The sequence below is a fragment of the Monomorium pharaonis genome, chromosome 8 (genome assembly GCF_013373865.1).
Source record: "Monomorium pharaonis isolate MP-MQ-018 chromosome 8, ASM1337386v2, whole genome shotgun sequence".
NCBI lineage: Eukaryota > Metazoa > Arthropoda > Insecta > Hymenoptera > Formicidae > Monomorium > Monomorium pharaonis.
This window is the reverse complement of record NC_050474.1, coordinates 8,192,644-8,220,119: the sequence shown is the minus strand read 5'-3', so window position 1 is coordinate 8,220,119 and position 27,476 is coordinate 8,192,644. Positions and strand designations below refer to the sequence as shown.

Sequence of the window (27,476 nt, the reverse complement as noted above, 5' to 3'; positions counted from 1 at the left end):
AGTCTTCTTCCTTTTACAAGATTACCGTAAAAATAATTAGAATTTTTTATTTTTTGTTCAAGTTTTTTTCAATTCTTAGAAACTCTCAAAAATACTTAGAAATATTCAAAAATTTTCTAAATTAATCACAATTTTTTATTTTTAAAGTTTTTCCGAGAAATGTTTCAATTCTTATAAAAAATTGGAATATTTATCAGAAATCCTGAAAATAATTTTTTTAATTCTAACAAATTTTTTTACTAGGGTATATTACGATATCTCAGGAAATCCCTTGGACATCCTCTAGATATCGTTTGAGATATCTGCAGGATGTCAAATCGGTGGATATTTGTGCATCCCTTGGATATCCCTTGGATATCGCAGACGGTCCACGGATATCCAACGATATTGCGATATCCCAAAATGACATCCTAGGGACATTCCTAGGATAAAGTGTGCTGTGTGGAATGTGACAGGAATATATTAATTCTTTTGCCTGAAGCCTCAAGGGCCCTGATTCCTCCGTTCTCCGAGAATTGGGAGGAGTAGAGACAGACATCGTCGGCATATTGTAAAATATTAATTTCCTTCTGGCAATATCTATCCAAATCTTGGACATACAGTGTGTATAGAATAGGACTTAAGACACTTCCTTGCGGAAGGCCTTTATATGCATATCTTTTGACGTCTAATTCCTGAAATCGACAAGATACACGCCTAAAAGATGTTAAATTAAATATAAATTGACGAGTAAGAGGAGGAATACCTATTTCCAGTAAATTATTGATTAATATATTCGGTAGAACGTTGTCATAGGCGGCCTTGATGTCTAGGAAAACCGCAGGAACATTCCTCTTTTCTTCAAAACCCCCAATAATATCAGCGTAAAGAATTGACAAATTATCCATACAGGATTTTTGCTTACGGAAGCCAAATTGTGAGGACGGGAGAACGTTATTGACTTCCAACCACCAAAGAAGACGATTGGTAATCATTCTTTCCATTATCTTTCCTAGGTACGATGACAACGAAATTGGGCGGAACTTGTTTTTGCCTGTTTTAGGAATGAAGCAAACTAGATATTTCCTCCATTCTTCTGGAAAAAGACCTTTTCTAAAAATCAGATTAAAAATTCTAAGAAGAACCGATCTGCCCATCGGGGAGAAATTTTTAATAATTTTGTAATCAATTCTATCGATACCTGGACTCGATTTCACGTTAACTGACTCTATAGCCCAAGTTAGTTCCTCGTGAGTAAAAGGAAGGTCCATAAAGTTATCTGATCCTGGAGACATAAGATCTGGCGTGGGGGGAGGGACCCAAGGGGGAAAGAGTTCGTCTATTTGTTTGGAGATTGTTTCAATCTTATCTTCGGATATTGACTGACTGTTTTCAATACGGTTCCATCTTGAATCAAATTTTTTAACAGTGTTCCAGATAAATGTTGGGCTGGTGTCTTTTTTAATTGATTCATTGAATTCTTTAAACTTTTCATATTTAATTCTGCGCAGTCCTTTTTTCGTTAATGCACATTGCTGTTTGTAGCGCTCAAAATCTTCGTAATTTCTCGTGATGTTAAATCTGTGCCATGCCAGTTTTCTATCATTGACGAGATTGTCGCATTCTCTTGACCACCATAAGCACGGAGGAGGGCCTATGGAAAGGCGGTCCTTAAGCGGGGCTGATGCTTCCTTTACAGCCTTTTCGATTGAGGCCACAAAAGTTGTGTATATGCTTAGTGTATATACTAAGAACATCATTTTCTTGGTCTGTAATAAGATTTTTGACATCAGCATCCATAATTATTTGGAAATTTTTCCAGTTGGTTGACTTATTATATAGTGGGGGCCTTTTCATCGGTTTTTTGCTATATTTTGGGAATAGAATGTTTCGACACAGATCGGGAAATGATCGCTACCCCATGCGTCTGGGAGGACCGTTCTTTAGATTTTAGGTAGCATAGATACATGACAAATAGTGAGGTCGATAGTAGAAGGGCTTCTAATAGCGTCACCACAAAAAGTTGGAGAACCATCCCCAACCAGTGCAAAATCCGAATCCTCAATAGCCGATCATAAATTTCTACCGTTTGGGCATGAATAATTCAAGCCCCAATGCCCATTGTGAGCATTAAAATCTCCGGCAAAAATAACCAAAATATGGTTTCCAAATTGATTAATAAATCTACTCCATTCGTCATCTGTAATAACTCCTAAATTAGGAGGGCGGTAACATGCTATTAGTATTAAAGACTCACCGACAAGAAAAATTTCCGCCGCACAAACCTCTATCTTGCCTAAGCAATCGTATGGTATCTGGATGGCTCGATACTTAAGAGAGTGAGACACAATTATCGCCACTCCGCCGCCTTTTCTGTTCTCTCTGTCCTTCCTAATTATGTCAAATCCTCTCAAGAGGAAAGTATTTTGATTAGTTAGCCAAGTCTCTGAAATAACAAATGCCTTATAAATTGTGCTCTGCTTTTCCATATCGTGGAACCTATGTAATAGAGATTTTGCGTTCCATTGAATAAAATTAAAGTTATTGCAGTTATCCGAATTAGATATTCTGCCGTAAGCCATTATGGTTAGGATTTAAATTATGTGAGTTTTGTAACAAAAGCAGGGATTGGTATATCCTAATAAAAATAAAAATATAAAAAAATAAAATAAATAAAAAAATATGAAAAAGGAATGAAAACAAAATAAAAAAAAGATAAAGAAGAAAAAGAGAAGGAAGAAAAAGAAAAGAGAAAAGAAAAAAATATAAATAAAAGATAAAGGGGAGGGGAGAGAAAGAAAGGGAAAAAGAAAAAAAAGATATATATATATAAAATTCTTCTTTAAGTTCTCTGAACAAGATATATAGAGAGAAAAGAAAAGAGAAAATTCCTTTCCTTCCTCTCTCTCTTTCTCCTTTTTCCTTATGTATTCAAATTATATTTAAGATTATTGCCTAACTTTTTGTTTTGTGTGTTCCACTACTATCTTGTGGTTTTCCAAAGTCTTCTCCATCCTGTCAAATAGGTCATCAATTTCTTCTAATTCCAGCAGCCAGTCCAGCAGGCGGTACGCTCTAGCCTTAACCTCTGCCGCGCAATGGGTGAATAATTGTGTCCATAACCGATCGCTCTTGACTGATGACTGGAACATAGCCGGATTGTCGACCAAAGACACTCCCTTCTTTTGTGGGAGAAGGGGAAAATTCTTGATTGTTTTCGGCGGTGTTATTACAGGTGTCTTCTTTTCTTGCCTGATAACCAGAGTTTTGGCCTCAAAGAGATTATCATAAGCCATCACTCTTGCTATTTCAGCGTTTCTAACGTAAAGAGGGCACTCTCTATCTGTGGTTGAATGAGAACCGGAGCAGTTTATGCATTTTTTTTCCTTTTGGCACGGCTGATCCTTTGAGCTTTGGTGATCACTCTCTCCACATTGAAGACATCTTGGATTCCTTTCGCAGTATTTGCTAATGTGACCAAAATAGCCACATTTATAACATAGTCTGACCGATGAGATGTAGGGTGTGACTGTGTTTATTGTGCGCATGATAAGGAGGCTCTCTGGGATGTCCTCCCCCATTTTTTGCACACATATATTTTCTGAGTCGGTCCATAGGGCAGTGGTGCGATCCTTCTTCTTTAATCTAAAAATATTATGTATCATAATGTCGGAGTTTTCCTCCTCTATTGCCTTCTTTATTTCTTCTAGAGAAAATTCTATAGGAATATTTCTGATGACCATCTTGCGTGTTAGCTTGTATGCCGGAATAAAAACAGCAAAGCCTGCATCTTTTATATATTTATTAGAGAGTACTGCATTAGCTGCCGTTTTCGTGGGAAAAGTAGCCACCCACATGTCGAACGAATAGTTTCTTAGATTCAAAAATTTGACGTTGGCATTAGCAAGCATTTTTGATACCTTTAGCAGGGAGGTCCTCTTTCTCGTCTTTTCCTTGTCCGTCTTTGAGGAGGGCAGTCTAAAGTGTAAAACATATGGGGCCTTTGTAAAGGCACCATATTTCACTGGGAGGTCCTTGGACTGCGTGCCGGTCACTATTTCAGATGAAGTTGAGGCTGCCTCATGTTCCTTAGCCTCCTTGGAAGGGGGCTTTCGGATCTTCTTTTGATTTTTGGGGGGAGGCTGACGATTGTCCGACTCACCTTCTGTTGAAAGAGCTCTCTTTGCAGACGTTATTTCCACCGGGCTTATATCCATGACTTCTTCTTGAGACATATTTTTACTGATTTGTGTGCAAAATTTCTTCAGATCGTTCGATATCTCTTCATATGGAGGCGAAGGCGGGGATGGCACGTGGCCATCCGCCGGCCCCAGCCCACCGGGGAGGTTAGGTCTATCCACTTTAATGTCTCACACGCTTTTATCAGAGAGATTTAATTTAATACAGACTTCCGAGAACAAATAACGGCCTAGCCGGCCGTAACCCACACAGCACACTTTATCCTGAGGATATCCCAAATTATCCCAGACAGACGAAGGCAATCCCACGGATATCTCAATGAGTAGCTCCCGGGATATCCTACAAAAATATCTTAAAATATCGTAAAATATCTTAAGATATCATATGATATCTTATTAATATATTTCGATATCCCAAAAAATATCTTAAAATATTATAAGATATTGTAAGATATTCATTAATATCTTACGATATCCTATTACATCCAAATAATATCCCATCATATCTTTTTTATCTCTACAATTAATGGAGCATAAATCAAGTGTAAAGGGAAAGTTAATTATAATGTAACAAAAGAGTGACAAAAGTGTAAATTAAATCTTTAAGAAACGTAGATTAAAACGTCAGAACAAAAAAAATACACTTATGGAAACAATGTGGCATATTAATAACTAAAAGATTATAAAAAATGACATTTAAAAAATTTTTTATTTTATACAAACAGAGCAAAAACAGATTTTTTAATAAGTTAGTCTACATACTATTTTGCGCGCATTATAAAAATAGTAAAAAATATAAAAAAAATGGTAAAACTTCATATTTATTTATAAAAATATAAGTTAACTATACATGTTTTATCCTTCTGACAACATCTATTTGTTGACAACACGTTGATGTAAAAGCCACCGCACAAGCTTTTTCGTAACACGTTACGTTACGTTAAGTGCTCCATAAACCTAAGTTCATACTTAAAATTAAACTTACATCAACGCACAAAGAAACTTTTAACGTAAGTTCTTATTTTTTTACGTTAAGAATTTCTTTGTGCGTTGATTTAAGTTAAATTTTAAGTACAACTTAGGTTCGTATGCAGTACTTAACGTAACGTAACGCGTTATAAAAGAGTTTGTGCTGTGGCCCTAAGGCTTACTACACTATTGTAGATCCGGGCTAACACGAGTCCAACAAACGACCAATCCGAGCACCAATTTATACCTATCCCAGTGAACACAGTAATATAGCAGCAGTGTAACAGCAATGTAACCGAATATAACAGGTTACGTTACTCTGAAATTACACGTAACTTACATGTAAGTTACAATTTCCGACTCAGCAATATAACATGTTATAATTACATGTTATCTAACCGTTACACAACAGTTACAAAGAAAAATAAAATAAAATAAAAATTTCATTTTTTTTAAATTATTTTTATCAACAGCACACTACATTTAGAATAAATTTTTATTAATTAATTAAATTTAAATTATGTAATTTTTTATTTTATTCGTACTTGTCGCTGCTAGGTTTGAACCCGGGACCTTAGGATGACGAACCTTGTACTCTACCTGCTACGCCAATTTGACTCATCGATATGGGTACTTGTTATTGTCTACATATACTTATATGTTATAAACTGACGCAACTATATTATTTTTTATAAAAGCAATTAAATTTTGCAAAACATATTAAAAATAAATAGCATGAATTTATTTACTTATTAATTTCATTGTTAAATTTATCTTTTTCCATAACCTTAATAATTAATTTGATGGAAATTGCGATCTATTTAGCACTAATCTTTGAAGCGTTCAAATGATTAATTAGATGGTTAACTATATAGATCGTAATTCTAAGAAAAAATTGAATGGTATACATTTATTATTCTGTTTTTATTCAGCACATGATGAATTTCGATTTTGTGCATTTTTTGTGCGCAGTAATTGTAGACAAACCGTTATTTTTGAAAACATCTTTATAATAATTTTTTTTATTATCAAATAGATCTGTCATTCAGGATGTTATAATGTTGTCTGATTTCTAAGTCAACTACGACGCATCGTTCCGTAATAACATTGATACAAACGTGTTATGTTACGATTATACAATTTTTGTTGAATAACTGTAACGCCAAAACGATGTATAACAGCTAGATTACTTGCATATAACAAATATTACGTAACAGGTTATTTCCATGTCATATAGCACCTACATATCACAAGAATAACAATGTTAAATTACATGTAACTTCCATGTTATTGCCGCTATAAAATGTGTTCACTGGGATAGAACGCAAACGGGTTTTGTTTACTTTTTAACGAAACGGTTAACCACCAAATGTTTTTTTTATAAAATTTGCGACCACCAAACAATTACGCATCGAATAATCCTTTGCGAAGTAAATTTGCTTGAAAAATTAAAATGGTTCTAGGGAGTTTTACAGCAAGGCCATTCGGAAGCATTTTTTCTGTAATATTAAAGAAAACGGTTGACCACCAAACGTTTTAATTTATATATTCGTAACCACCAAACGATTTTATATCCAATAATGTTTTTGAAAGTGAATTTGTATAAAAAATAATATTTTTTTAGTGATTTTACAATGATGCCAATCAAAAATGGTTTTATCGAATTTTTACAAAAACGGATGACCACTAAACGTTTTTGTTATGATATTTGCGACCACCAAACGATTACGCATTGAATGACCCCTTACAAAGTCAAATTGGTAGAGAAAAACAAAATTTGTTCAGCAAATTCTAAAGTGTGACATGACCTAACCCTAATGAAAAGTCCCACGCAATCATTTAGCTTTTTTGACGACGAGACAAACCACCAAACATTTTAATTACGAAATTCGCAACCACCAAACAATTACGCATCGAATGACCCCTTACAAAGTCAAATTGGTAGAGAAAAACAAAATTTGTTCAGCAAATTCTAAAGTGTGACATGACCTAACCCTAATGAAAAGTCCCACGCAATCATTTAGCTTTTTTGACGACGAGACAAACCACCAAACATTTTAATTACGAAATTCGCGACCACCAAACGATTACGCGTCGAATGACCCCTTGCAAAGTCAAATTGGTAGAAAAATGAAATTTTTTCCGCTAATTCCGCGAGGTCGTGTAATAACCTATCCGCATGAAACGCGCGTACGTCGTCATTTATCTTTTTTTTCACGACAACATTAACCACCAAACGTTTTAATTACGAAATTAGCGATCACCAAACAATTACGCATTGAATAATCCTTTGCAAAGTAAATTTGCTTGAAAATTAAAATCTTTCTAGGGAGTTTTACAGCAAGGCCATTCGGCAGCATTTTTTCTGCAATATTAAAGAAAACGATTGACCACTAAACGTTTTCATTAATATATTCGTGACCACCAAACGATTTTACATCCAATAATGCCTTTGAAAGTGAATTTGTACAAAAAATATTTGCCTAGTGAGTTTACAATGATGCCAATCGTAAACGGTTTTTTCGAATTTTAAGAAAACGCATGACCACCAAACGTTTTCGTTATTATATTCGCAACCACCAAACGATTGCGCATCGAATGACTCCTTGCAAAGTCAAATTGATAGAAAAATAAGATTGTTAAGCTAATTCCAAACATCGACATATAGAATGGACTGAGCATTGCGATGGGCAAGCGCGCGCCTGCTTTAGAGTGAGAGGTACTACACCTGAGGCCTATGTTTGTCTCTCTTGCAAGCTTCTGATTTGTTATTTCGTCCTCCTCCGTGAATGGAGGGGGACGAAATAACAAATCAGAAGCTTGCAAAAAAGACAAACATAGGCCTCAGGTGTAGTACCTCTCACTCTAAAGCAGGCGCGCGCTAACCTATCGCAATGCTTAGTCCATTCTATATGTCGATGATTCCAAAGTGTGACATGACTTATAACCTAACCTAACGAAAAGTCCCACGCGGTCATTTAGCTTTTTTTGACGACGAGACGAACCACTAAACATTTTAATTACGAAATTCGCGACCACCAAACGATTACGCGTTGAATGACCCCTCGCAAAATTAAATTGGTAGAAAAATGAAACTTTCCGCTAATTCCGCGATGTCGTGTAATGACCTATCCGCATGAAACGCGCGCACGCAGTCATTCAGGTTCTTTGACGACAAGATGAACTACCAAACGTTTTAATTACGAAATTTGCGACCACCAAACGATTACGCGTTGAATGACCCCTCGCAAAGTGAAATTGGTAGAAAAATGAAATTTTTTCCGCTAATTCCGCAATGTCGTGTAATGACCTATCCGCATGAAACGCGCGCACGTTGTTATTTACCTTTTTTTCACGACGACATTAACCACCAAACGTTTTAATTACGAAATTAGCGACCACCAAACGATTACGCATCGAATAATCCTTTGTGAAGTAAATTTGTTTGAAAAATTAAAATCTCTCTAGGGAGTTTTACAGCAAGGCCATTCGGCAGCATTTTTTCTGCAATATTAAAGAAAACGATTGACCACCAAACGTTTTCATTAATATATTCGTGACCACCAAACGATTTTACATCCAATAATGCTTTTGAAAGTGAATTTGTACGAAAAATATTTGCCTAGTGAGTTTACAATGATGCCAATCGTAAACGGTTTTTTCAAATTTTTAAGAAAACGCATGACCACCAAACGTTTTCGTTATTATATTCGCAACCACCAAACGATTACGCATCGAATGACTCCTTGCAAAGTCAAATTGATATAAAAATAAGATTTGTTAAGCTAATTCCAAACATCGACATATAGAATGGACTGAGCATTTCAATGGGCAAGCGCGCGCCTGCTTTAGAGTGAGAGGTACTACACCTGAGGCCTATGTTTGTCTCTCTTGCAAGCTTCTGATTTGTTATTTCGTCCTCCTCCGTGAATGGAGGGAGACGAAATAACAAATCAGAAGCTTGCAAAAGAGACAAACATAGGCCTCAGGTGTAGTACCTCTCACTCTAAAGCAGGCGCGCGCTAACCTATCGCAATGCTTTTAGTCCATTCTATATGTCGATGATTCCAAAGTGTGACATGACTTATAACCTAACGAAAAGTCCCACGCGGTCATTTAGCTTTTTTTGACGACAAGACGAACCACTAAACATTTTAATTACACAATTCGCGACCACCAAACGATTACGCGTTGAATGACCCCTCACAAAATTAAATTGGTAGAAAAATGAAACTTTTTCCGCTAATTTCGCGTTGTCGTGTAATGACCTATCCGCATGAAACGCGCGCACGCAGTTATTCAGGTTCTTTGACGACAAGATGAACTACCAAACGTTTTAATTACGAAATTTGCGACCACCAAACGATTACGCGTCAAATGACCCCTCGCAAAGTGAAATTGGTAGAAAAATGAAATTTTTTCCGCTAATTCCGCAATGTCGTGTAATGACCTATCCGCATGAAACGCGCGCACGTCGTTATTTACTTTTTCTTCACGACGACATTAACCACTAAACGTTTCAATTACGAAATTAGCGACCACCAAACGATTACGCATCGAATAATCCTTTGTGAAGTAAATTTGTTTAAAAAATTAAAATCTCTCTAGGGAGTTTTACAGCAAGGCCATTCGGCAGCATTTTTTCTGCAATATTAAAGAAAACGATTGACCACCAAACGTTTTCATTAATATATTCGTGACCATCAAACGATTTTACATCCAATAATGCCTTTGAATTTGTACGAAAATAATATTTGCCTAGTGAGTTTATAATGATGCCAATTGTAAACGGTTCCCAGAGAACATTATGACGTCTTAAAGACGTCTAAAAGACGTCTTATATTACTATAAGACGTCTTATAAAACTATCAGAAAGACATCTTTTAGACGTCTTTAAGACGTCTTATGACCCGATTTAAGACGTTTTTAAGACGTCTAAAAGACGTCTAATTTTTTTTATTTATGACGTTTTTGAGACGTCTTATATAAAAATTATTTAGACATCCCTGGCAAAAAAATTTCTACAAAATCTCTAAAAAACTACAAAAATTTACAAAAGTGTTCCAATTCTAGCATTTTTTTGTAGGTTTTACAGAAAAATGCTAAATTTGAAACACACTTTTAGAAAATTTTTCCGCCAAGGATTCCAAAAGCTAGGTTTATTATTTTTTATTTTTAATTATTTTAAACAAAATACTTTATATTTAATACATATTTCATTATTTTTATTTTATTATTTAAAAGTTTTTTTTATAAATAAAAAATTTTATATTATATATTTTAATTTTATTTCATGTTTTCGTGATTGGAAATTACAGAATTTTACAGAGATACTGGATTCAGTCACATATTTTACAGCAACTTAAGCGCAACACTATTATCGTCCGGTTTGTTAATTGTCAAAAACTGTTGTCAAAAATGTCAGAAAGGTTAATTATTTCCAATAACAGCCTACATACGCGATACGTACGAGAGTTAAAAAGTTTGTATTAACGTATCCACACTCGGCTGCGTTACACAGCAAACCGGGACAAAACGTCCCAACACACACGCGATACATGCGAGAGTTTAAAAAATTGATACGGGATAAGCACGTCGATTGACTTGATCGCATCACACGGCAGATTTGGTTATGTGCGTCATTCGACGTCTTAAAAACGTCTTTCTCAGACGTCGTAAAAACGTCTAAATGGCGTCTCAAAGAAGATTTCTTAAAAAGACGTATTTTAGACGTCATAAAGACGTCTTTTGGTAAAGTCTCTTTTAAGACGTCTTAAAGACGTCTTTTAGACATGCGTGTTGTCTGGGTTTTTTCGAATTTTTAGGAAAACGGATGACCACCAAACGATTTCATTAGTTTATTCGTGTCCACCAAACAATTTTACATCCAATAACTCCTTTGAAAGTGAAATTGTATGAAAAATAATATTCGTTTGAGAAATTTTGCAACGATGCCACTCAAAAACGTTTTTTTTTTAATTTCTACGAAAACGGTTGACCACCAAACGTTTTCATTAGTTTATTCGTGATCACCAAACAATTTTACATCTGTTGACGCCTTTGAAAGTGAATTTGTATGATAAATAATATTTATCTGGGGAATATCCAGTGATACCAAAACCAATGACGATATTCAAAAACGGTTTTTTCTAATTTCTACGAAAACGGTTGACTACCAAACGTTTTCATTAGCATATTTGTGACCACCAAACGATTCCGAATCGAATGAGCTTCTTAAAATTAAAATTGGTGCAAAAATAAATAATGGGTGTTTACGATAATGGCTATCCGAGTAATTTTCTCTAGGACCGAAATATATGATAAGCACAACCATCTACTATCATCATGATTCGTGACAACTCAATGCTGTCCGGTATATATAGCCAAATCATCACGAGCAAGTTGCGAGTTCCGTGAGTTTATAGCAGGTAACCTAAAAAGTACGACATAAATAATTTGATTATTACAATTAAAAATAATCTGTTTTTAATGTATGATAAGATTATTAACTTTAAAATAGTAATTATATGTAACACAATCATGTATTTTTAAAGTATTGTCTAAGTAATATCAGAGTTTATTTTATTACAAATATTTATTTTGTCTATCAAGTTTCTATCATAACGGTATTATTTCAAAACCTAATATAATATTTTAATTAAACATTGATTCTCAATAAATGTTATTATTTATTAACTAACATATATATTAGAAAAGTCATCTTTTATTAAACGGATGGTGTTAACACTTTGAAACAAATGAGATAAATTATGTAAAATTACTAAATAAATCATTATTAATAATATTTTTAGATTACAAGTAAAATAAAAATTTAAGTATAAATATTTTTCTTTCTTGTAACAACTGTTAATGATAAGTTGCATGGTGTTATCATTATTTTAAAAAATAATATATCTTTATGTATAAATATTATGCATGAATATTTCACTAATGTGAAACTAATAATAATGTTTACAATAAATTTTTTTAATTTGTAATACAAGTGCATAGTAAATTAAGATATACTGTTATAAATAGATATACGTTAGATATGCGTCAGATATACGTTATAATAGAAACTTGATAGATAAATTAATAAATAAAATATTTGTAAATAAAATAATCTCTTTAATATTACTTTAGACAATACTTTAAAATACATGATTGTGTTATATAATTACTATTTTAATGAAGTTAATAATCTTACCATTAAAAACATACATTAAAAACAGATTATTTTTAATTGTAATAATCAAATTATTGTCGTACTTTTTAGGTTACCTGCTACAAACTCACGGAACTCGCAACTCGCAACTTGCTCGTGATGATTTGGCTATACCGGACAGCATTGAGTTGTCACGAATCATGATGATAGTAGATGGTTGTGCTTATCATATATTTCGGTCCTAGAGAAAATTACTCGGATAGCCATTATCGTAAACACCCAATGTCGGGCTAACTTCACACCCAAATTTTATTTTTGATATTACAGAAAAACGGCTAACCACCAAACGATGGGACTGGACTACCAAACACCACCAAACGACCACCAAACGATACCAATTAGTGAAAATTAATAAAGCCGAAGTTGGGTGGCTAACTTCACAGAAGTATGACGCACGTTCTATTTCGCAGCTCTATTCCGCACCATGTGATTTCGGCCTTAATAGTGTCTCCCCGAACGTACCCAAAGAACAGACCTATAATGGGTGCTTTTCATTTAGTAACACAAGTCGACACAAGCATCGTTCTATCTTTTTTTATGTTCAATGAGTAACAAAGATAGAACGACACTTGTGTCGACTTGTGTCATTAAATGGAAAGCACCCAATGTGTTAGTGATTTTTAGTGGAAAATAAATGCAAGTGTTACGTGCAGGACGAGCACGCGGCCAAATTATGAAATCGCGGCTACTGCCCTGCACTCTGAGGTGATTATGGCCGGTATTCATAGTTGAATTTTATTTTGAGATCGTCTCAAGCAATGTCTTAAGATGCTAATACAGCTCTGTGATTGGTTGATGGCATCTTAAGACAGTACTTAAGATGATCTTAAATATAAGATCCGACTATGAATACTGGCCTATGACTCGTGAAACTGGACAAATTTACAAAATTAACAGACCGGATCTTCAGAGATCGTGTCGATAGTAGCTTCGGTAAAGTCAGTTGGAAGATCGTCGCTCTGTTCAAGATAACGCAGGAATTCCTCAAATATGCTAATACAGGCGCGACACTCGTGTAAGATACTGCGGATGGCTAATAATACATTACAAACCGAGCAGTATTCTTGGCAGTCACCGAAACCGATATGTATGTAGTGGCGCAGTTGTATGTGTAAAGCAAGTGGGTCTCGGGGGGAGCTTGGAGGTAACAATTATCGCACAAGTAATAAGTTTTATCAATACGATGTTGATAGAACAATGACGCGGTGCAGCATGCAGTGCTTATCCAATCAAAATAGCCGCGCGTGATAGGCATCGGCTCGACCAATCCGGGAGACGAATAGTTAATAGAATTAGTAGGGCACATTTTCACGGAACATTGCGAACGTGAATAGGAATTTATTATTATTAGAAATGTGTGAATTGTTATCCTACCTTTAGGTGACTCTCTTGATTGGCTGTCAGCTTGGTCGGCTCAGGAGGCGTCGTGTTGTGGCTACCCCTCGGTGTAGACCCTTCTGGTTGGACGGTCGCAGGAAACGGTCTTCACAGTTATGGTAAACTCGCGTGATATACGTTGAACGTGATTTAAGGAATGTTGAAATTGAATAACGAATTCGAGTCACTGAATCTATCAGTTTATTATAAAAGTAAAATTATTGGTTACAATTACACTTAAGGTTAAATTAGAATATAAAGTTAAGTAGCTAAACAATTATACTAAATTAATTATTTAAGACTTGAATTAGAATTAGAAGTAGAATTAGATTTGGAATGGAATTAGAACTTGAACTAGAAAAGTGAACCGCTCGCGAGAACTGATTACTTCTGACTGCGCGCCTTATTCTAAGACATGGCGTGGGGACGCCGCTTAAGATATTCCCACTCCCATACGCGGGGTCGCGTTACATTGGCCTATCCGAGGGTGGCGTCTGGTGTCATTGTGCGCGTCATGCCTGGCGCTATTAAGTGATTTTACTTGTTAATGGGAGGAAAAAAAAATGTCCATAAATTTGGACAAATGGTTAGGACGTGACACAAGGGAGTTTAGTGTGGTTTTTAACGGAATTTACGAAGTGTTTTTTAGTGAGATAACGACAATCCGAGTTGGCCACACTGTCGTGATCCATAGTGCGCATTGCGTCATCCCATGACCTGTCCGAACGGATCGCGTCGATCAACGTCGACGCGCCGACAATTATTGAAGGACACGTGAGACAGTTGCGTACCCGCTACCCGTACGTGGAGAAGTTTTACAAGCAAACGAGGTGATTTGGGAAACTCAGACGAGAGGTATGAGATCTGCCGAGTAGATAAAGCTACAACAAAAGAGAAAGAAAGAGGGAGCCCACGTGGATGACGAGCTCTCTCGTGTCGCGATAGCGAGTCACGCACATGTGTGTGTGTGTGTGTACATAATCGTACACATACGTCACAAATGTTTTCCGAACGACATCGAGACTTTAAAGCTTTGTTTGATTTATTTGCTCTCTTTTTCTTTTCCGTGCGCGCGAGATGTATACGTGTATTGAAGCGTGCGTGCTAACGAAATTCGATTGGGGTCACGCATCGCAGTCTTATTTAGAGACGCGGCCGCCGCCGCCTCGCAAATCATCTCTCGCTCCATATCTTCACTCTTCATGACGAAAGGAGAGGAGCGTCGTTCGCGTTTTGCGTATTGTATGTATGTATACGTGTTCACTGTCGAGGGATTTAAATTCGCCATTCGGTGCAATCGCCGAGGAACTTATTGCGTATGCTGAAAACATTGACCCTGAGAGAGAGCGCGCTAATTGCCGCGCGCTATCTCATTCCCTCTCGTTTTCCTCCTCCCCCGCCTCCCCCAACCCCGCACTCCATCTCACTCTATCTACGTCGCTCAACTACGTGCGTTCCATCGCGAAGTAAACAACAAACCGATATGACAGGCGACTTTACGCCCAGACGTATTATCACGCGCGCATTTCACGAGAGGAACGAAAGAGAGAAAACCGCACACGACGAAGACGAGATGCAACCGACGTACGGATTCCACGACGATGGTGTCACGTTCGCGGAGCTCGGTGGTGGAATCCCGGTGAGTTTGCGTCGTCCACCTGCGAGAAGGAGAATCGCGCGCGCGCAAGGACACCGGCTTGCCCGGAAGGCAGGACGAAGAACTCGCGAACGAGAGAAATTTGTAAGGCGGACGTTTGTCTCTCCATTACGCGCGGGAGTGCATCAGCTCGATGTTTTTCGTTTCTACGTATGCACGGTGCGCGGTATACATACGTATAGCAGCGCGGCCGATGATGTCAGATTTATATAAGGGTTTAATGTTATCAATTCGCGGAAACGGCACTGGGCGCGATTGTAACGCTAACAATGCGAGCGAAATCATTGCGCAGCGGATCCTCTCTCGTATTTTTTAGGAGTATACCGAGTTTCGTCGATCGAGCATCCTCGTTATGCGCAAATGCAACTCAACGCGATCGATCGGTCGATCAATGAAAGACTCTATCTGTCAAGAATGCCGATCCTTTTCTATTTGCGAATAAATCAAATTTAAAATATTTTAGACGTATAATGTACAATTACACACGTTAAATGTAAAACGCGTAAAATGGTGGTGATGCGTATCAGCGATTGATGCCAATTGCGTCTGATCGAACGTCATGTTTATCTGTTTATATTTTATGGATGAATTCGCAATTGAAAACTGGCGTGACGGTACAAAGTACCATTAGTTTAAATAAATTTTGTCACCGCAGTTGACTCTGAAAATTTGTTTTTTTTTCGTTATAACAATTTTTATTATTAAAATTCTAACAGTTTAAATTAATGTTATTTTGTGGGATTTTTTTCATTAAAATAGTGTTAGTTTAGTTATTTTAACACTTTGCAAATTATAAAGTTGAAAAATGTACAAAAAAATTGTAAGAGTGTAAAATTTTAAAAATAAAGAGAGTAGCGTTGAGAATGCTGAACCTATTTTGTTTTACCGATTATTTTGATTATTTTCAATTCACTAATCTTTTAATTGTATTTACATAATTACAAATCCTTTTCCACAATTAAAGTACAAACAACAGTAACATAATGCACACGTAAGAATTTTATACAAAAAACGAAAAAATTTTTTAATTTGTAATTTTTTTTGTTTTTTTGTATGAAATTCTTACGTGCGCATTATGTTACCGTCTGTACTTTAATTGTGGGAAAGGATTTTTAATTTTGTAAATGCAATTAAAAGATTAGTGAATTAAAAAAAATCAAATCGATTAGTAAAACAGGACAACTTTAGAATTCTCTTAATGTTAAGAAAAATAGCGTTCCAAGATTAACGAGACGTCATGTCGAGTGCGATTCGCTGGAAATTCGAGATCTCGTGTCGCGTCACAATGAAATCTCGCGGTTTTTCGAATCGAGGTCTCCATGCACGCTGACACGAAGATGTCAGGGCCGGTTTCTTAATGGTGGCGACTTCAAGGACTTATTGGGTAAATACGGAGCACAAACTGGCGTTTACGCGACGCTGGCACAAAGTTAACGTAATGATCGGCGGCCTGTGGCAGACAAGCAGTTGAAACGCCAATATCGATATTTGTCACACATTCACTTCTAGGGATCGCGATTAGCGCGATGCGATTGAGCAATCCGGATCCGCTATGTAAGTTTAAGTCACCAGGAAAAAAAAGAGAAATACAAGCCCAAAAGAAAAACGTACAATACGTTTCTAAAAGAATTAAACACGTCTAAGAGTTACATTTTTAGAAAACAAAAAATTTCTCGTCTTAAACCATTCATTGTGTGTGAATAATTTTTCTTTGGATATACAATAGGCACAAGTTGTAGGTTTAGATTAATATTTTATGAGGACGTATCCAGACACAAAACGTTTGGATTAGTTTGGTTTTTTGCTGAAACTTTTATATTTATTACCATTTTATATTTATGCTTCCCATTTTCTCTTTAATTCTTGGAACAAAATTGTTAACATTACTAATATAGAATTATTTGACGTCACAATTAAGATTCTTTTTAAAGAACTTGTTCATAATTTTGACAGGAAATATTTCCATTATTTAAAAAAAAACGTAAAAAATTATCCATTACGTTGGATATCCTGTCAATTTCAATTGGTAAAACTTATCCATTTTTCAAACAATTAAAAATTTATGAAACTAACGGTTTGTCTTTGCACATTAATTTAGATGGCGCCAAAAAATAAAGAAAACAGTAGACGAAAGAAGCAAATACAGGAAGACGAGGATGATGAAGATTATCGAAAGCGACGGGATCGGAATAACCAGGTAATTTATCAGTTTTGCATGTAAATTGCGCATGATATTTGCATATGCGTACTATCATCAATGTTCTCGCGTTGCGCAGGCTGTGAAACGATCCAGAGTGAAGAGCAAATTACGCACGCAGCAAACCTTGGAACGAGTAAATCAACTAAAAACGGAAAACGAATTGTTAGAGGAAAAGATTAAGATGCTTACCAAGGAACTTGGATTTCTCAAGGATCTCTTTATTGCACATGCAGGTATTGTTAGGATTATTATCAAATTGTTCAGTACGCTAATTTTATGTTTGTAAATTATTATTCTTAAATTTTTGATCTTTGATGTATAATAATAGCATTTATTCTTTATTTATAAACTTTATTTGGATTCTTAAGAAATATCTAATTTTATTAGGTAGCAGTCAAAACATCTCCCTCCAAAATGTCGACCTAAACGCTATCCTAGCGGATGAAAAACCTACGGAAGATACGCTAAAGGCGAGCACCACTAAGCTGTAGACCAATACAAGCGCCACGTGAAGAAATCAACGTGGTATTAATTAAATCTGAACCGCGAGACAGTGTTCTGGCTCGCTCGATCAAACCGGCACGCGGACATCTTGGAAAGATGTTCACTTTAAATTGATTTCGAAAAAGATTCTAGATGTAAAGAGCGCGTTTTTCGAAGGCTCGCGTTTGAAGTTATCGGTATCGTCGGTGAATTATCAACAACTAAATTGACAACTTATCGAAAACTAATGGAGGCCAGAGTACGATCCATGGTATGGCCATGGAAAACTCGCGATAAATTCGAGTACAAAAGTATTCCCTCTAATCGTAAATCGATGGAGTCAAGAATGAATAATCCTTGATCAAAATGGATCAAAACAAGCAATGATAAAAGGATAAGAGGATAGAAATAAATACCATCAATATGTACACGTTGCATATATGAGAGCATTCACGTTGCGATCTTTTACAATAATTGCGCCTTTAATAAGGTATGCTATTATGTAAAAATAATAAGAAACAATTTTATTTTAAACATCCGTGTAAATAGAGAAAAGTTGTTATTAAGATTTAATGATTATAACAATAAACATAATTTAATAATATACATGTACGATAAGTATATTGGAAACTGATATATATATATATATTAATCTGTGACTATTATTAAAAATGTTTTTACTTTTGTAGAAGAGCACTTTTGAAATTATGAAATTTTTAATGATTGTAAATGAGCACGTTTACACCGTACGTTTAGTCCGCGACTTATACACTATATTCGATCCAAACACGATAGGTCACAACGATGTAAACACTCGCGAACTTGTTTGGGTCAGGTTACTTTTTTTACGATCCCTGACCCATTTTAGGCCACACAACGTAACGCATGTAAACGGTGGTGCACTATAAAGCGGGTAAGTGTACCAGCAAATGCTAATAGATGGGTCTGCTTTATAGCATACACATATAAACTACTTACCTACATTAGTCCAAACCGTGGTCCAAACTTATGTATAGGTCTACACGATGTAAACAATTTGTTACTAGCCTACCTTAGAGTATCGATCATGTAATTTTTCCTCTAGGGCGGAAACGTGAAAAGTGAAAAATTTTAAGTTACTGTTTCTTTCTATTCAACACAATAGAAAGATAGTTACATGAAACTTTTCACGTTTCTGCCTTAAGGAAAAAATTACATGATTTCTACCTAAGTCGCCGTATAGGTCAGGTCGTGCGGTGTAAACTAGGCCAATAATTATTTAAGATATTTAAATGATTATTATTAAATGACTAGACATGACAGTTATTGATGTTTTTTTTTTAAGTTGACATTCAGGATTTAAATGCATCTGAAAATGCCTATTTACGGAAGTAAAAACATCTGCGTGCGCAATTAAGGAGATGCTAAAGTGTCCGTTAAATTTGATTGGGGTCAATAATGTAGAGTCATTCGTGCATATCATTAACAAGATTTCGTATGTATTTCTTTTATAGATTCGGAAATACTTTTCCGCAATTAAAGTACACGTATTAATATCATCATATGAATTGGATTTTATACCGTAAATAAACAAAATGTTTTTCACACTGTTCTTTTTCTAACCTTTATCTGTATTTGCAGTTATAAAAAGTTTATGAAACTAATCTTTTTTTCTAGACTTTTAATCTTAGTTTGAATTACATGATATTGTTCGTATATGTTATTCCTAGAGGAATACGGTTTTATTTTGTACATATATTATTTAGTAAAATAATCTTTTCCCAAAAAAGAATAAAAAATTTATTTTCTCTACAAAAATGATATGAAGAGACTGCGCCAACTTTGCTTTAATACAAGATTACTTACTTACAATCTAATTTACATACTAAAATAATAATTACTTAAAATTACAATTTTTTTACAATCGAAATCGTAATGGCATTATATACGTTTAACGTTATACACGCACGCATGAGACAGCAAGAGAAAGATAGAGACATATTTGAACGTATGCACAGATTATAAAGTAAATAGATAATCAACTCCCATAGTTTGATCTGGAACAGTGTTTCGAACGCCACCTGGGCGAATATACATAGACGAACTAATATTCAATATGGCCGACCTCTAATATAGTATATATATATATTTATTAATATTTCTTAGATAAATTTAATACCGTAGTATTTATTTAGTTAGTAATATTTATTTGGAATATTTTAATTTTGGTGTATTAAAACATTACAAATAAATAATTAATTACTAACAAAATAAATACTTCGAGTATTAAATTTATACTTATATTAAATACTAAGGAATAATACAAATAAAAAGACAAAACTATTCTATATAATATTTTTATTTTTAAAAACATGCTTAGAAACATGTATTGACAGAACTTAAGAACAAATAACGTGCTATTAAAGCTATAAAATATAATATTTATATTTTTAATATTTTTTTATATCGACTTTGCTTCTTTTTATAAAGTTCAATTGCTTGTGTCAATATCATATTTGTTACATACCGCATGTTGGATAATAATTTAATAGCATATGGCCAAAAATCATGATGTTTGCTATTTTCAGTTACTGCAACACGTAAAGGAGTTTCTGGACGCAAAGTGTGTGCGTTAATGGAATCAAAAACTTCGTTAAAAAAATCTAAAACTATTGCTGTATCATATCCTGCTTTGTTTGGTATTTGTAGCGGACCAATTTGTGAGTCGATAAATCCTCCTGCAAAGATAAATAAAGTACATATTAATATATTATGCAATTCAATAATAAATTAACAAAAGTAATAATTATCACTTATTCAATTACCTTTAATTTTGCTGTTGTATTTTGCTGTTGTACAATACAAATCCATTCAACTATGATTAAAATTGAAAACTGCAAACTAAAAATAAAAGAATCTTAAAAATTATGTCTTTATTATCTTTAGGCACACGTGCACAAATAATTATTGTGTTTTTATAATCTGACAGACATTGCAAAAAATTGTACTTATAAAATTAGCACAAATTCTGTTTACAAAAATATATGCAAAACATTTTATTATAATATAAAATTGATATGTAAAATATAAAACTATACTACTAAAACTAACATAACCTCTATTATCGATTACCTCTATTATCTGTGATATTTTTATTTTTATATTTTATATGCAACTTACCTTATCAGACAATATTGTTGATATTCTTTATACACGTTCCACACGCACTTTATACCAATTTCTTTTTTTCTATTGTAAATTAAAAATCTTCACAAGAGATATCCGTAATATATATCACGTTCTGATCACAAATCTAAGTTCTGACCGTTAAAGTGATATAAGCGCCACCTGGCCGAATATACCAGAATGAACTAACGCGGCCTGAAATTTCATATAGGAGTTGACCGTGCATGAACGTATGCACGCATAAGACTTAGAGCCATCGCACAAGCTTTTTCGTAACACGTTACGTTACGTTAAGTGCTCCATAAACCTAAGTTCGTACTTAAAATTAAACTTACATCAACGCACAAAGAAACTTTTAAGGGCCACCGCACAAACTCTTCCATAACGCGTTACGTTACGTTAAGTACTCCATACGAACTTAAGTTGTACTTAAAATTTAACTTAAATCAACGCACAAAGAAATCCTTAACGTAAGAACTTAAGAACTTACGTTAAAAGTTTCTTTGTGCGTTGATGTAAGTTTAATTTTAAGTACGAACTTAGATTTATGGAGCACTTAACGTAACGTAACGTGTTACGAAAAAGCTTGTGCGGTGGCCCTAACGTAAGTTCTTAAGTTCTTACGTTAAGGATTTCTTTGTGCGTTGATTTAAGTTAAATTTTAAGTACAACTTAGGTTCATATGGAGTACTTAACTTAACGTAACGCGTTATGGAAGAGTTTGTGCGGTGGCCCTTAAGCTGGTCACACACACTTTCCGTAGAACGTAACAGTAAGGTTTCGACATGTTGAATTGGGCGACCGTAACAGTAAGCGACTAAATCAAGTACGTGATTGGTCAAAACCTTACTGTTACGTTCTACGGAAAGTGTGTGTGACCCGCTTTAGTGTGCTTTCCAGCAAGACACAGTGTAACACAGTGTCCATTAGTGTGAGAAAGAACATATCAGTGTTCTGAGATCAGTTCACCGAGATATTAAAAATCACTTTCTTATAAACAAAGTTATATACTAGACACATACGCGCGCACGCGCGCGCACACACACACACACACACACACACACACACACATATACATTCAGATACACGCATAAGAGAATAAGAAAGAGAGCTGGCAAATTATTCGGTTTAGCGACGCCAAGTTTTTGTAATAAAATATTTGTAGTATTTATACAAATAATTATTTGTAAAAGTAGATATTCTAGTTCGTATGAACATCCATTTTCATAGTTGGCGCATTCTCTTCATATCATTACTTTTGTAGAGGAAATAAATTTTTTGTTCTTTTTGGGAAAAAATTATTTTACTAAAATTTTATACATTTATAGTGTCAAATTAAAATTTTGTACAAGAATAGATTTTTAAGGGCATTTCTTGCGCGCGTATACTTAGCGTTTTTTTATACCTTTTTTTAAAAAGATAATTTTGTTGTGATTTTACTCATTTTGTAATTTGTGACAGGTATCTCCTTTCTTTTTATAATATATATGAAGATTTATAAGACAATTTTGAAGTCCATATCGCATAAAATCAAAGATTGATACTGAGATTAAATAAAAATGACAAGTTATATTGGTTTTGTTTTCTTTTCTGATTATATTTTAATTCATTTTTATAATGTGCCTATTACATCGTGGAGGAAAAAACGACTGTGCCGTAATTTGAAGATTAGTATAACACTATATGTTGTATACAATCAAATAAGTATATTACACAAAATTTTCATTTTTCTAATAGAAAAAAGTATTCTGAGATAAGTTAATACTTTGTGTTATAGTTTTAGTTTTGGTGTTATTTTTAGTTATTATATTAATTCCGTTGAAAAGATGAGATAAAAATCCAGATGGTTATCTACATATATGTGGATTCCCATAGATTTTAGATGGTTTTGTATGGATTCCATATGGTTATCCGTATAGAATACATACAAACCATCCCAAATCTATGGGAATCCACATATATGTGGATAACTATCTGAATTCCATCTCATCTTTTCAACGGGGAAAAGAACGAGAAGAAGAAACACTTTATTTAAACCTAACCTAAAATAGAAAAAGAAAAATGAGTAGACAAATAAGAAAAGAGAGAATTATAAGTAGTTAAAAAATAATAATCAGAAAAAATTAAAAAAGTGACATAAAAATAAGTTATTTACACATAAATTAAAAGAGAGAGAGAGACAGAGAAAATTAGAAATAGTTAAGAAATAATAAGAAGAAAAAGGAAGAAAAATAACATAAAATAAGTTATCTGCACATGTAAATAAGTTATAATTGATAGAAAAAGTTATTGCTAAATTGAGAGAGAGAGAGAGAGAGAGAGAGAGAGAGAGAGAGAGAGAGAGAGAGAGAGAGACGGAGAAAGGAGAATAACATTATGTAGTTATATGTCTATACATATACGTGCATATGATGGATAAGACACAGAAATATACCGATAAGGCTTTTAGTCAAATTTAGAAAAATTTAGAGAAATTAAAAAGTAATTATTTAAATATTTTGTTGTTCCCGAAACAATTTAATACAATTCTCTTCATACATTCACAAAAATTACATTAAAAAAATTTTTTTTTGTAGTTAAATTGTAATTGTACTGTTATAATTATGTTTATTGCTCTTTTACAGTTATTGACAATGAATCTATTTTGTCCGTATTTCACTTAATGCTCTTGGAACATGCATTCATGTGCCGGCTTGTAATGGGAAACAAAAGCGTGGCTCTTGTGGAAATTGTGAATGTAGTTTATGGCCTTTAAATAACCTAAGCCTTTAAATAACCTAAGCCTTTAAATAACCTAAGCCTTTAAATAACACGCAAAATATGTTTGTTGTTTATTAACAATATGTTTATTAACAATAACTGTAAAAGAACAATCAATATAATTATAAATGTACCATTACAATTTAATTACAATCTTAACTGTAAAGTAGCAATAAATATAATGCCATATTAAATTAATGCAAAGAGAATAAAAAGTAAAATATGGAATGACGTGTTGTACTATATATATTTGAAAAGTCGACTCGTACACTGAGAGAAAAAAATAGTTGCATTTACCATAATTTAACTATAATTTATAGTTATTTTTGGCCGTAACAATATTTTTATAGTTAAATTAACAGTATAAATTATAGTTAACACTATATTAGTGTTACAATCAGGGTTGGCATCTACTGTTCAGAGTGGAAAAAACCCCCCCGATTTTTTCCAATTTTGTCCGCCCCGGAAGAAATATATGTGCTAGACAAAATGGACAAAATTGGAGAAATTTAAATAAAATAACAAACTCAGAAAAATAAACTTTATTAAATAAAAACTTTGGTTTTTGACAAAATACTATAAATATCTTTTTAAAATTTGATTGTTAATCACCTAACAAAACAAAACTTAAACATATAAGACATAGATAATATCTGCCTTTAATTAATATCAATATTTGTTTCTATTCTCTACATTGTCTACAGTAGTACCAAAATAGTACTAAATATAATAAAATTAATCTCAGTTCTATCAACACTGATGTCGATTAACATTTCATCGATTTTTATCGATTTCTATTTTATTTTGTCTATTTTATCCATTTATTTCATTTCGTCTATTTTCTTTCAGTGTCCCGGACAAAATAAAAAAAAGTGGACAAAATGCCAACCCTGGTTACAATAACTATAGCATTCGTTCATACAACCATATGTATGGTTAAACGTGCCATAATTGTGATTTATGTGTGGTAGAATATACTATATAATATGATAATTTATCAGTGGACAAAATAAAACAGAAATCGATATGATAACGACCATAATTAAAGAAGAACGAATCATATACTATAGTAATACGTTTTACTTATACACAGAGAGAAAAGTTTTTTTGGATTTAATACATTTTCTTAAAAAGGATTCGTTACCGAAGCTAAAATTTAGCCATGACAGCTAAGATGTGTCTTTAAGACGTAAAAAAAATACATAGGCCCCGAAAGCTCACTACGATAGCGTAGGTTGATCCGTTTTCAGTCATCGTGGGTGGTCTGCTTATGTAGCCTTTGGAGTGTAAATTACATTACGAGAAAAGTGCCGCGTGCGTCGTCGCCTAGCGGCGATCCGCGAATTACATACTTTTTAAATTTATGTAATATAGTAAAATTTATAATTAAAAATGTAGTAAAATAAAATTTTAATGTAGTTATGGAAATACTTATTTATTAAATGATCTTGTTTACTTATTTTTTAGTTATTTTTAAAAACTAAATAGTAAATAATTAAATAGTAATTTGAGAATAAACAGTGAATGGTTAAGCGAATGTTAGCAATTTAGCTACATTTACCATAATTGAGATTGCATTCATTATACAAAAATGGTTAATTCGATTGACTATTTCTATTTGATATTCTACTATATTATTATTTTAAATTATTATAATTTATAGTAAAATTTTTATCCTGTTTGGCACAACTATACATACATGGTTATTTACACTAACATTATAGCAATAATAACTATAAAAATGATATTTGCAACTATTTTACTATGCAATTATAATTGCAAATATTAGACACTTTTCTCTCAGTGTAGTTATTTTGAAGTTTTTCGTCTTATGTATGTCTCAATTTACAAAAAAAATGAGTTAGAGAATTAAAAATATTAATAAAAATTTTGAATGTGATCTTTGTAAATGTATGAAAAGAATTTTATTAATTAGAATAAATTTTTGGAAACAAAGTACTTAAATACTTACTTTTTAGTTTTTGATTTGACTAAAAGCCTTATCTGTATATTTCTGTGCCTTATCTATATGTATATCCAGCTCATATAGAATGCATGACAGTTACTAAATAGACTAAGGGTCATTCTACAATAGTCGCAAGTCGCCACTGACAATCAATGATTATCGAGCTCCATACGTAAAGCTCAATGTTCATTGGCGGTCGCAAAAGGCAACTGGCGACTTGCGACTATTGTAGAATGGACTTAAAGGTCGATTGTTCCAACTTCTTAGTAAATTTACCTATCCAGATAAATATATGTTTGTCTTTATTTATTTAAGAAAAGAAATAAAGATAGACACATGCTTACCTGGTAGGTAAATTTACCAAGAAGTTGGAACAACCGATCCTAAGACGTAGAGATGATCCTTGGCATCCATATAAACATGTCTCCGATATTATAGGTTGTGACCACGTCATCGGCAGACCAGCTGGGTGACACTATAATCTAAATACTTTGTTGTTTCAGACAAGATTTCACGCTTTTTATCTTTTTCAATAATCTAAAAAAGATAGTTGTACAATATCTTAATTTAAAAGTCACACAGTTGCAATATAGTATATATTTTTAAAATAAATAAAGTATATTTCTTTTAAATAAAATTACATTTGTAACACTTGTAACTATTCTGTCACCTGACTTGCCATAAGATAATGGCATACTTGAAAAACTATAAAGTACACCTTCAGTTAATCTTTTTGATATGAATTGCACTGGCAATTCTCTATATGATGGTTCGCTGAATTTAAAAAGGGATAAACCTCGGTGAACTTATCAGTAGCAGCATACACTGGCTTAGAAGAAAGATAATTTTGATGTAACAACCAACAATTTTTCATAATAAAATTTCTTACTGTTTTTTCTGAAAATTCAAATAATATGATAATAATAATACCCAGCAAACACCAAGTTACATGTAACGTACCTGGGGCTCGATTCTTGAATTCATTCGCAAGAAAACGTATGCGCAAATACCCGCTCTAACAGAAAAGTTGCAAGTTTATTGGTTAAAAGCCATACGATAGCCAATAAATTTTCAACTTTTCTGTAAGAACAGAATTTGCAAATACGTTTCTCTTGCAAATGAATTCAAGAATCGAGCCCCTGTTAGTTGTAATTTCCTACTCAACAATGTAATTGTAATATAACACGTGTGTTATATTGCAATTATATTATTGAGTGGGAAATTACAACTAACAAGCACGTTACATGTAACTTTGTGTTTGCTGGGTAATATGATTATCTCATCAAATAGTTCTTTCTAAAATCATTTACTAAGATTTCCTCGGAACAAGTTAGATGTCTTGTAACACAAATAATTTCTAATACAAAAAATAAACTGTTTATCTTATCCTATCATTTGGGGGGGGGGGGAATTACGTTATTTAATACCTTCAAGGTCCACATATTCTGTCGAACACTCTGTAAATTCCGAGCTTTGTGGTTAGTTACATCTCTCTC

General features: G+C 33.7%; 5 protein-coding genes across 11 annotated transcripts in view; 2 read left to right on the top strand and 3 right to left on the bottom strand.

Annotated features, from left to right (window-relative positions):
* The window catches only part of LOC118646831 (DNA/RNA-binding protein KIN17-like), a 58,406-nt gene extending 56,048 nt beyond the window's left edge, over window positions 1-2,358 (bottom strand). The window contains exon 1 of the mRNA XM_036290564.1: window positions 2,237-2,358. The gene's annotated coding sequence lies outside the window, so the exon portion shown is untranslated. The remainder of the gene's footprint in view (window positions 1-2,236) is intronic.
* On the bottom strand, window positions 571-13,866 carry LOC118646830. Of its 4 annotated transcripts, none has more exons than XR_004964255.1 (4): window positions 13,747-13,866; window positions 2,940-4,518; window positions 746-2,425; window positions 571-674 (listed from the first exon to the last, which is right to left on the bottom strand). XR_004964255.1 is itself a non-coding variant. In XM_036290563.1 (3 exons), exons 2-3 carry the CDS (start codon window positions 4,212-4,214, stop codon window positions 2,414-2,416), a joined length of 1,287 nt encoding a protein of 428 aa, XP_036146456.1. In that variant the 5' UTR covers window positions 4,215-4,518; window positions 13,747-13,866; the 3' UTR covers window positions 571-2,413. The 4 variants fall into 4 exon arrangements, 1 of the variants encoding a protein (XP_036146456.1); XR_004964256.1 differs by having other exon boundaries at window positions 571-1,092; window positions 1,181-2,425; XR_004964257.1 differs by having other exon boundaries at window positions 571-1,075; window positions 1,181-2,425.
* Window positions 13,867-14,280: 414 nt separating this feature from the next.
* LOC105832729 (CCAAT/enhancer-binding protein gamma) lies at window positions 14,281-19,673 on the top strand. 4 transcript variants are annotated; one of them, XM_028191848.2, is made up of 4 exons: window positions 14,281-14,604; window positions 17,505-17,603; window positions 17,683-17,839; window positions 17,994-19,673. In XM_028191848.2, exons 2-4 carry the CDS (start codon window positions 17,505-17,507, stop codon window positions 18,095-18,097), a joined length of 360 nt encoding a protein of 119 aa, XP_028047649.1. In that variant the 5' UTR covers window positions 14,281-14,604; the 3' UTR covers window positions 18,098-19,673. The 4 variants fall into 4 exon arrangements, with proteins under 4 accessions (XP_028047649.1, XP_012529371.1, XP_012529370.1 ...); XM_012673917.3 differs by lacking the exon at window positions 14,281-14,604 and adding an exon at window positions 14,611-15,388 and having other exon boundaries at window positions 17,998-19,673; XM_012673916.3 differs by lacking the exon at window positions 14,281-14,604 and adding an exon at window positions 14,611-15,388.
* Window positions 15,395-16,866, top strand: LOC105832730. Its single transcript, XM_012673919.2, has 2 exons — window positions 15,395-16,020; window positions 16,613-16,866. Exons 1-2 carry the CDS (start codon window positions 15,940-15,942, stop codon window positions 16,838-16,840), a joined length of 309 nt encoding a protein of 102 aa, XP_012529373.1. The 5' UTR covers window positions 15,395-15,939; the 3' UTR covers window positions 16,841-16,866.
* A 736-nt stretch (window positions 19,674-20,409) lies between the features above and the next one.
* LOC118646832 lies at window positions 20,410-21,455 on the bottom strand. Its single transcript, XM_036290570.1, has 3 exons — window positions 21,249-21,455; window positions 20,894-20,969; window positions 20,410-20,806 (listed from the first exon to the last, which is right to left on the bottom strand). Exons 2-3 carry the CDS (start codon window positions 20,937-20,939, stop codon window positions 20,511-20,513), a joined length of 342 nt encoding a protein of 113 aa, XP_036146463.1. The 5' UTR covers window positions 20,940-20,969; window positions 21,249-21,455; the 3' UTR covers window positions 20,410-20,510.
* Between the last annotated feature and the right edge of the window lie 6,021 nt (window positions 21,456-27,476).

Bases quoted from the DNA above. Each gene is read 5' to 3' on its own strand.
- LOC118646830 (XM_036290563.1), bottom strand. From the start codon at position 4,214: ATGTCTCAAGAAGAAGTCATGGATATAAGCCCGGTGGAAATAACGTCT.
- LOC105832729 (XM_012673916.3), top strand. From the start codon at position 15,068: ATGCTGAAAACATTGACCCTGAGAGAGAGCGCGCTAATTGCCGCGCGC. The intron at 15,389-17,504 runs GTGAGTTTGCGT...ACATTAATTTAG, and splicing joins AGCTCGGTGGTGGAATCCCG to ATGGCGCCAAAAAATAAAGA. The intron at 17,604-17,682 runs GTAATTTATCAG...CGCGTTGCGCAG, and splicing joins GACGGGATCGGAATAACCAG to GCTGTGAAACGATCCAGAGT.
- LOC105832730 (XM_012673919.2), top strand. From the start codon at position 15,940: ATGCCAATTGCGTCTGATCGAACGTCATGTTTATCTGTTTATATTTTA. The intron at 16,021-16,612 runs GTACAAAGTACC...CTTAATGTTAAG, and splicing joins AATTGAAAACTGGCGTGACG to AAAAATAGCGTTCCAAGATT.
- LOC118646832 (XM_036290570.1), bottom strand. From the start codon at position 20,939: ATGGATTTGTATTGTACAACAGCAAAATACAACAGCAAAATTAAAG. The intron at 20,807-20,893 runs GTAATTGAATAA...TTATCTTTGCAG, and splicing joins ATACAACAGCAAAATTAAAG to GAGGATTTATCGACTCACAA.